The sequence below is a fragment of the Oryzias melastigma genome, linkage group LG12 (genome assembly GCF_002922805.2).
Source record: "Oryzias melastigma strain HK-1 linkage group LG12, ASM292280v2, whole genome shotgun sequence".
NCBI lineage: Eukaryota > Metazoa > Chordata > Actinopteri > Beloniformes > Adrianichthyidae > Oryzias > Oryzias melastigma.
Genome location: NC_050523.1, coordinates 8982308 through 8992805, shown reverse-complemented (window position 1 = coordinate 8992805; position 10498 = coordinate 8982308). Strand labels below are relative to the sequence as shown.

Below are 10498 nucleotides of genomic sequence, written 5' to 3'. Positions count from 1 at the left end.
GTTGAAGGCTAACTCCAACCTGTTCAACCTGTAGGGGGCAGCACATAGATGGTTTTTGACTATATTTTCAAGCATTAAGCACTTTTATTTTAATTTGTCAAAAATTTGACAATGACAAATATACAAAACTTTTAAAGCCCCATTTATAGAGGCCAAAAAAAGTTGATTTAGGGTTCGGTTGCCCTTTAATGTTGCTAATTTAGGTTTAAATCATTGACATATGTAGAGATGGACAAAGCAAAGCAGTGACGTCACCAATAGAAAATGCCTTAGTTCGAGTTCCATTAAAATGAAATCAACTCAACTTTCTACGGTACAGAAACCAGACGACATTAATTAGTAGTGATTGGTCCGAGTCATCATGTCTATGGCATCTACTCTCATTAATTAGGAGTGACTTTGTGAGAAAGCCACGCCCCTTCTTCCACTGAAAGCGAGTGCAGAAGAATCTATCAAACGCTTCAAACGTTGGAGGTGGGGCCAGCAGGCATCACAGGCTCTTGTTGGGGCATCTGATTGGCCAGTTTAGAACTTGAATAACTTGCAATAAAGAAAATAAAGGTTCAGCAAGAACACGTTAAAAAGAGACGCCAGATAAAGAACGGTTATTCTGGCAGAATGACTGAGCTGTTCATTTCTGAATAGAAATATGGGATTTTGACTTTCTGGGACCAGCAGGCATTTCCTGTTTGCACCGTGTGGGGGGGGAGGGGTTAGTCAGTCCAGTTCTCTCTATATACTGTCAATGGTTTGTCAGATTTTTCATCATTTTTTGAACTTTTTCCCCAACTTCCCAGTCCAGACTTATTTTCTTTCATAACAAAACCTCAATAAACCTCCAAAATAAATTTTTTCACTCGATGAATATATTTATTTGTTTGAAAGTAGATGCTGATTCAAGTTTTCAAGGTTTAGCTGAAATAGTAGAGACAAGAAGCTCATTTTAGTCCACATGCGGCACTCAATCTTCTATAGAAAATATTCGGTGCTATAGACAAAACCAAAAACCTTAAAGATGACCATAAAAATGGCATCAAGCAACTAAATTTAAATTCATAACTATAATCTTCAGCCATCTTTAAACAGTTTGGGACAGGAAGTGCTACACAACACAAAATACAAACCTGTTTCAGCCACTGTGACACTTGACTTCACTATTTTAAATAACATCATTCTGTGCATAAATGTTTAGACTTTTCCAGAGTTTAGCCGTAACCCACAAAGAAAGGCGACATCTCACACAGAAACCCGTTTATTGTCAGTTTTCATTTAAGGCATTTATCAATCCAACAAAATATATTTGCATTCCGTTTCTAAATATTTGACATTCAAGAATGCGTTTAGGTTGCATAAATATAATAAAACATCTGGATATCTCTTTAAAAATATATGTTAGAATAAGAAACTTTTAGATATCAACGAAAGGCGTATACATTCTTAAATCAGCAGGTAAACAGCATTGGTCCCCAAAACCTGGAAATATTAATATACTTTTTTTTCTCTCTGAAAATAAATATTTCTCTGAAAGTGTATTTGGTCGAAGCGTTCTGTGAAGTTCCTTCAAACAGGATGTCCTTCACAGCTCCTTAAGGGTGGTGGTGGGGGGATGGGTCATCCCAGAGAAAAGTGCAGAGTTTGCAGAAGTCCAGCAATTTCAAACGTTTGAAGGAACAGCTTATGGAAAAGAAAATGTTTCAACAAAAATTCATTCTCAGACAAACAAACACAGATCAATCCCCCAACACAGCAAATCAATCAACGTTAGGGATGACTCCATGACCCTGAAAAGCTGCTACATGCTAAAGGCTAACTAGTTGATCTTCTTGGATTTTTTTGCATCCGAGCTCTTGGGCTCCTCTTTGGCTCTGCGTTGTCCTTCCCCAGCGGCGCCGGGAGATCTGGAGGATCCGTTCTCCTTCGCTGCGCTTTTTGCGTCGCCATTATCGATGCACGGCTCCTTTACCTCACCTGTGAGGGCGGAGTAAGGGGAGTGGCCTGTAAAAAGGGTCTTGTAGAGGATGGACTCGATGGCGGCGAAAGGTGAGGAGGAGGAGCCGGTCAGCATCATCCGAGACTGACAAATAAAAAAAGGAAAAATAAAGGTTACGAGATAACAAAAGTTTGTTTTTCACAAACTACTGTGGGACTGTGCTGAAGATTTTTAATGAAACACAACGGAAAATCCGAAATAATTTAGAATAAAATGTACCTTTATCAATATAGAAATAAAACAAAAAACCCTAAATCTAGTCACGTGTATGAGCTGCCAGTAAAAGAAAGGACTGAAGTAAAGATCTGAAATGTTTGTAATGAATTGCATAAAAATCTCTGTTTGGTGTTTGTTGTATTTTGTGTAGCTGCTGTTTAAAACACAAAATAAACTAAATAAATGTGAAACCACAAGAGCTTCAATGTGCTGGTTCAGAGTCTGGAAGAGATTTCGAAATGAAACCAAAGACAAAAATCGATCATGAGAATCACGAACTGCAACGACCAAAATGTTAGAGAACACAGAGGAGACGAGGAGACTGTCATAGAGCAGGAAGTAGCAAAGATGAGAAGATGAAGAGTGGAAAGTCCGTTGGTGCTAACAGCATTCTTATTTAGGAGAGGTGACAGGAAAGTTTCTGACTGAGCTGTTTAACAAGATCTTGAGAGTGAGAGGATGTCTGAGGAAGGAAGGAAAAATCTTCTGGTGTAGAAATAAAGCTCACACAATGAAGTAGGAAAGAGCAGTTGATGCTCTGCTGAAATCAGAAGAGAAGGGTTTCATGTCGTGAAGATGCTTTGAAGAGGAACAGATAAGGTCAGATGTGTCTTTGTAGATTTAGAACAAGTCTAGTGGGAGGAGCTGTGGTTTGGACGAGGATGTCTGGAGTGGCACAGAAGAACGTTGGAGTTGTTCAGTTGACAGTGGTGAGATGTGCTATAGGTGAGTTCAAAGTTTCGGTGGGACTCAACCAAGAATCAGCTTTGAGCTCCTTCTAGTTCGCTGTGGTGACAGTCGAGGTTAGAAATGAAATATCTGTGGGTCGCAATGTTTTCAGATGATGATTTATAGGAAGAGAAGAGCGGGTGAAGGAACATCTACAGAGGCAGAAGTTTGCTCTGGAAAGGAGAGGAGAGGAATGAAGGTCAGAAGCAAAAAGACAGGAACACAAGCGAGGTTACTAAGAACAGAGCTGAAGATGTTTAGGTTTTCTTTAGGAATGACGAGGACGAACAGCATCAGGAATGAATCCATCAAGAACAGCTATGTTAGATATTTGTGGAGATAAATACTGATTGAGATGATTTGGACACATTCAGAGGAGGGACAGTGATGATGGTAAAAGGATGGAGGTACATGGATGGAGCAAAGGAGGACATGAGGAGGAGGATGCAGATGCTGTAGCGCCCCCCAGAGGGAGCAACCAAAAGATGAAGAACTGAATCAAAATAGAACACAGAAAAAATGTTTAAATAAATTTAAAAAAATTAAAAAAGGCATATTTTAAAGAGAAAAAATGTTTTTTTAATCTTGAAAATTGAATTTTGTTTTATTTTCAGAATGTTGTGAACTAAAAATGTAAAAATAAAGAGTTTGTAACTGATTTGTCATTATTTTTAGGCATATTTGTCATGCCACAATGATCTATAACTGAATTAAATATTTTATTAAATTGGATTCTTCAAAACTATACATTTTCCAAGCTAAAAATGAATTATGTTTAAGTGAAAGACTCTCTCTAATGTTGTGATCCTTTAGCATAAAACTGCTTTACTTTCTTCTACCAACATCCGCTAGGAGACAAAGGCTTTTATTGTGAAAAGCTGGAAAATTGAGGAACGTGTTTAAAACTGGAGTTTTATATTTTACTAAATTAAAAAGAATATATAGTCTGATTGATAACAGGCATACACGCTAAATAAAAGGATTTTATTGAGTTTGAATTGGAGGATGACTGTGAATAATCTGCATTATCGTCATAATAAATAGCAGGCTCATAAATCTGATGAAAGCGTTGGCTGTTAATTTGACAGATCAGTCAGAGAGCGATCTGAATAACAATCAGTTGAAAGCAGACGCGGTCGGTTTATCTGTGTCTCAGTCAAGAGCACGCGTTTCCCTGAGAAAAGGAAAGAGCAAGATGATGTAAGCCGGAGAACATGATGCAAAAGCTCCAGCTCTGCGGGTAATACCGACTAATGCGAGTCACTGAAGCAAAAGCTTCAGAAAGCCAAAGAAGAAAGGTCATTTAAAAGACGAGATCTGGCAGGAGTAAAAACATTTGCACCCTATTTATTCTAAATATTCTGCTTCTCAACGCTTGTTTTTAAAGTTAAAAATCATCTCCAGCTCAGCTTCATCCGTATAAACACCAGACTGACCTTATTGACAACAATGAAGACGGTGTAGACCAGCATCAGGTGGTGCTTCTGCAGGGGAAGGTAGTGGGTCTGCTGAAGAGTGAACAGCACCGCCCCGATCAGGGTGATCTTTGTGGGGCTAAAAGAGACAAGCAGGATTTAAAAATACGATAAAACAATATATATAATCAAGAATATGAAATCTTGTAGATCCATTCACCAAGCTGTGGGCAGGTACGGGTCCTTGGATCGAAAATACGCAACATACAGAATCTGTTATGTATCAAATTGGAAGTTTTATTTTGTAAAACCTTCTTGACGCACGTTGGTTCTTTGTCTAAAATGTATGTGCAACATTTGCTGAACTACAACTCAAAGGCTAACAAAGTTACCAAAAAATTAAATCAAATTAAAATTTCCTTCCATAAAAAAGATTCAGCAAGGGAAAAAATACTTTTAATTTGAAAGAAAAGAAGAAACTCTAATAAAAAATCTTTGGGCATTATACTGATGATGATGACATGTTAAAAAAAAAAAATAAAGCGAGAGAAGCTAGAGAATGTAAACAGAGAGATCTTAAAAATGATTAGAGTGGGTTTTTAATAGACAAAACCAGGAGTATTTATTGAAAAAAGTTGATTTTTTGCATCAATTATTCCCACAAAGTAAATCCACTCTATAGAAAATGCACAGATTGACTCTAATGTTCCACTATGAGAGTTTCACACATGTGGGATTTACGACAATTATATATAACTAAAATAAAATATTTTTTGAAGTCTTCAAATCAATTATGTGTTGAAGTAAAAATCTATTTGCTTTCACTAATGCTAATTCTGACTCTCTGACTCCATTGTCCTCTTTTAACGTCTATCTCACCCTTAACCTTTAGCGCCGATGTAAACATTTTATGGACTACTGTAACTCTTTAACAGCAATTAATGTAATTCAGTGGATTCTGAAGCAAAGAAAAGCGGATGAACGTAAAGCGTTGCATGTTCGTGTGTAAGGAGTCGAGATAGGTCAAAGAGGGTGACACAAGCATGCTTTCCGTGGGGTCAAACATCACATAGGTGCAGTTTCACTCTGGTAAAGACTTACTAAGACATCTTGAGGAGCTCGTTGGTCTCCGGCTTCCAAACACCACGAACGAGCTGCTCAAAGTTGCTGATGAGACCTCCTCCAGCACCTGGAGAGACGACAAATCAAAACATTTAAATATCACACCTGACTTTCAAGAAGTGAAATCAAACTAAATCCCCCTGCCTGACCTCTGGCCCACCCGATGGCTATCATGACCAGCAGACTGTCCTTGTACTTTTGGCGCGCCTGAGTGACTCCTCCCAGCACCTTCCATGTCCGGGTCACCTCCTTCATCCCCGACAGCACCAGCCTGAGGGGCAGCAGGGCAGCACTGCTGTACACCGCGTCCTTGGGGCAGTAAAAGATCAGGTACCTGTAGAGACACGCACCACCTGTTAGAAAAAAAAATCTCTTTTAGCCACTAGAGGGCAGTGTGTCCTTTTTATTTCTGAGGTGGTGTAATTTTATCTGCCGCCTGTAGGGGGCACTAAAAACCAAAATAGAGAAACTCCAAAAAATCAGGAAGTCATTCATACATTTAAACTCTCCAAAATAAAAGCAGACTCCAAATCTTTTTTCTTGTTCTACTTTTTTGAAATGTTGTCATCTTTTTACCAGACGATTGAGGCCAGCAGAACCCCGGTGCCGTTGGACAGAGGCGCCACAGGGGGCTCGGCCAGCATGACCCCCGACAGCACCGCCCCCCCAAAGCAGTAGAGCATGGAGCTGAACCAGCAGGCAAGGGGGCTGGCCCTGGAAACCTCCAGAGCTCCTGCACGACAACACAACAGTTTACCATGAGTGAGGATTTCTCAGAGCACAATTTTTCATTTGGGATTTAAAAAAAAAAAGGCTGTAAATCTCTGCAGGAAAGTCATGAATATTTGTTGACGTTTATACTTTGCACTCGCCTGACTGATAATGTGCAAGTCTCTAAACATTAACTTGTGTCATAAAGGAGAGCTTATCAGCATGTTTGCAGAAGAAGATAAAAGATCAAAGTACAGAGAAATGACTTTTATGCATCATGGAATTCATCAGCAGCTCAGAGGGTTCTCTTTGGAGAAATAGATAGTTTTTTTCTTTAATTAGTTTAGAAAAAAAACCTAAAGTAAGACCGGCAGGTATCAGTTAATCCAGCCTCACCTACCTTGAGTTGCTGCCACCATCTTCAGGATCAAAACGCTAATCTGAGGATTACCACAGATTACAGACTCTGAAAGAGGAACTGGTTACATTTAAAGCCCTTCATCCAAGAACTCTTTTAGCATGTGTTAGTAAAATTTTGTTAAGTTTCTTCGAACAGTCTGTTTTGTCAATGTAAACATTTTATCAGAAAATCCTGTATAATTGTGCAAAAACAGATTTAAACGATTCTAAAACTGTTAATGTCTGAAATTCAAGTCCTTTGGCTGTAAAAATGAGGAGGAGCCAAAGAAGAGTGCTTCAGATAATGGTCAGAAAGTGTAATTTTAGGGTTTTTCATCTCAAGAAGAAGGCAAAACGAACCACAAAGTGGGTCAAAAACCCACGTTTTTCTGCTCATGGCAGAAGAGTTTCTTTTTTTATATTTTCAGCATCATATTTAATGCTTTTATGCTTTAGGCAGAATGATGTAAGACGGCGGCGAGCGGGTTCTGACGCCTCCTTCACAACCAAACTAGCATAACATGTGACCTACCAGCTCTCTGCTGCATTGAAAGAAAAGAAAACATGCTCCTTTACCACCTTTAATTAATCTATTTACATTGATTTTTATTTTGCAGTGTGTTTTACAGAAACCTTTATCTAGAATTGCAGGTTTTCTCACAACTGAAGGGAATGTTGAATGTTGAAAATGATGATTTCTGAGTCAGAGAGGAGGCGGAGGTCTGAACCCGCTGATCTATAGCATTGTAACTGTCACCAACCTGACAGTGTAAACACTCAACAGTGCTGCGTTCACACAGCTGTCAGGGTTTTAGGAGGCACACACACCCTGCTGCCCCGTCATCGCTTTAGGTTCAGGAGTACAACAAACGCAGCAGCCTGTGGCTCAGAAAACGGAATTTGAGCTTGAAAACTGATGCTTCCTCTCTTTACTTTATGGAAACTGAAATGTACTGAATGCAATAAAGTCAGATCACTTCAGTATGTTAGATTTGACAAATAGTTGATGGGTGTGTTCATAGTAATAAGCACGGTGAATAGCCCTTTTTTAATTGCATTGTATATACAGAGAACAGATAGTCGATTTACGTGTTTCTCATTGACTGTATGTTGAGAACTGGACTGAGTGACCCCTCCCCCTCACTTTCAAAAAAAAAAAAAAAAAAGTACGGTACTCACTGGTCCCAAAAAGCCAAATTCCCATAGACTTCTGAAATTAGCATTTTGTGGCCATGATTTATTTTTTATGGCCTGAAGTTAGCATTTTTGCACAAAAGTTAACATTTTTTACTGTTGAGAAACAAACAGCTTTTACACCATCATTTTATTTGTCAGAATAACCATTCTTGCGCCGATACCTTATTTTAGAATCTTCTTGCTAATTAAATTTTTTTTCATCATATTTTTTCTGTAGCGCAAGTTATTCAAGTAATAAACTCACCATCCCATAGAGTTCTGAAACTAGCATTTTGTTGCCATGATTTGGTTTAATGGTCTGAAGTTAGCATTTCATAGGCACTTTGTGTGCACAAATTAGCTATTTGCAGACAAGTTCACTTTTTTTTTTTTTTAAACACACAAGTTCCCTTTTTTTGTGCTCAAGTTAGTGTTTTTTGCACACATCTTAGCGTTTTTTTGCACCAAAAAGTTAGAATTTTGCCCCCACATTCTCATTTTGCAACCACAAGTTTGGATTATTTGTGCTCAGATTAGCATTTTTTGCACAAAAGTTTGCATTTTTTTGCTGTCGAGAAACAAACAGTTTTTACTCCCTCATTTTATTTGAAAGACTAACCATACTTGCTCCAATACCTTATTTTAGCATCTTCTTACTAATTCTATTTTATCTGTAGCGAAAATTATTCAAGTTATAAATTCACCAATCAAATGTCTCAATAAATCAGTTGGTCTCACGTCAATGTTCAAATGTTTCAGTAGAAGGGGCGTGGCCTACAAACAAGCTCACTACTGATTGGAGAGAGTGGTTGCCAAAGAAACTAAGAACAACGCGGACCAATCACGGCTTTCTGTGGACATCTAGTTCCTACATGGCGACGAACACATCGTGGAAAAATGGCGACTGAATTTATTTAATTTGGTTGGAACCAGAAGTAAGTTGTTTTTTTATGTATGATGTCTCACTCGCTCTGTCCAGTTCTCTATATACAGTCAATTGTGTTTCCCCATACTTCAGTTCAATACTATAAATATGGTGATGGTAGAGAATAGTACAAAATGTGCAATGATTTTTGTGTTCAAGACTTTTTTTGGATTTTTAAAGCTAGTGAGTTTGACATGGATGTCTCCGACTTATTTTATCATCAATAATTACTCCTAGAAATTTAGTTTAATTTGTCTTTGTTTACACCATTAATCTGTACCTGAGCTTGGGGGAAAAATGTGTTGTTATTGAATAATTATGAGTTGGTTTTATTTAAATTTAGAGACAGTTTATTTACATTTATGTCTCTTTTGGGAATAGCAAGAACATATAAAAAAATGAGTTTTTCAGACAAATTGAATGATTTATTTCTCAATAGAAGTCTATGAAATTTTGTCTTCATGGAACCAACTGATACTTCCTGTTTGAAACGCCAGGAAGGAGTGGTCATAAAGTCCAGTTCTCTTATACAGTCAATGAAAATCTGAGGAACCACCCCAGCGACACTCACTGCAGCTGTGTCGTGTTTGACCCTCTTCTGTTCGCTTACAGACAACACAGAGTTCAAACTTCCTTCTGTTGATGTTGTTCTATCAAAAACAGACAAGTCGTAACTCCAGAAATCCTGTCATTCCGGATCATCACAGCCTCAGGCAGGACGAAAGAAACACTGTCCTTCTTTTTTCAGTACTCTCAAACACTGCTTCTGTCTTTCATGAGATAAACCTGCAATGATTCACCAAACAAATTGGGACTTTTTCTGTCTCCACTTCTGCTGGAGTTGGTGGAGGATGAGAGGATTTACCGCCGGAAAGAGAAGAAGAAAAGGAGGGCTGGACCGTCTCTGGCATTCCTTTCCTTTTTGGGAAGAAGCAAAGCGTGGATCTCTTTAATCTTTAATGGCTAATCCTTTTGTCTCCATTTCTAGGAGATTTAATTTCTAATCTTCAAAAAGCTCAGTCTTAAAACTACATTTCTAAACCAAAAGAGTCCTGACAAGAGGGGCTCTGCATGGCGTATTGTTTGTGCAAAGAGCAGTGAGGGACAATTAGTGAAAAGGTCAAGAGCGTGGATGCTTGGCGAGGCATGATCCAAAATAGGTTTGCAGCAGAGGAACTACAATGGGGCAGCGTGCGTGTGGAGAGATGATGTTAAAAGCCCACCTGACTCCACAGATCCAGTGACACAATTACTTTACAAAGTTAAAGTACCCGCTGCACACTTTTGCTATTTTTTCCTCCATAAATCCAATTATAATAACTTTCTTCTACAAGATGGAAAGATGTAACTTTTCCATGCACTGAATGGACTTTTCTGAATGTGGAATGCACCGTTTAATCAGTTTGGAATCAAGATAATTGAAAAATAGAATTATGAGGACATTAGCAGGTTTTCTGGAGGTCTTAAAGTTGCACACTAAACCCTTTTTTGATGTATTTCTTAAAGTTTCCAAAGAATAAGAAAGATTAAATGTTTTCTCAGGAATTTTAGCTTTGCTTTAAAACGCTGTAGGGGTTTTAATTTGGGAGGGGGGGTTACATCCTGTCTGCACCACAGGGCAAAGGTGACCCCTCATTTCCTTGACTACGACTGAATTCTGCATTTGAATGCAGCATTGCACTGGGACAGCAGTTTGGAGGATCTTATCTGAGGAGTAGCAGCAAACTGTAGACACTTTATAGACCCCCACACCCTAAAACAAGATGGATGTCAGCCGATACCCAGACCTGGTTTGAATTTGAGAAAAAAAAAAAA

At 38.5% G+C, this 10498-nt stretch overlaps 1 protein-coding gene across 1 annotated transcript in view; it reads right to left on the bottom strand.

The window, feature by feature from the left end:
* Nucleotides 1-1236: 1236 nt before the first annotated feature.
* tmem38b (transmembrane protein 38B) overlaps nucleotides 1237-10498 on the bottom strand; it is an 11261-nt gene continuing 1999 nt past the window's right edge. Inside the window, exons 2-6 of the mRNA XM_024299710.2 lie at nucleotides 6049-6205; nucleotides 5622-5806; nucleotides 5452-5539; nucleotides 4372-4489; nucleotides 1237-2074 (exon numbers count right to left, since the gene is read on the bottom strand). Coding sequence (XP_024155478.1) covers nucleotides 1811-2074; nucleotides 4372-4489; nucleotides 5452-5539; nucleotides 5622-5806; nucleotides 6049-6205 — 812 coding nt within the window. The 3' untranslated portion in view covers nucleotides 1237-1810. The remainder of the gene's footprint in view (nucleotides 2075-4371; nucleotides 4490-5451; nucleotides 5540-5621; nucleotides 5807-6048; nucleotides 6206-10498) is intronic.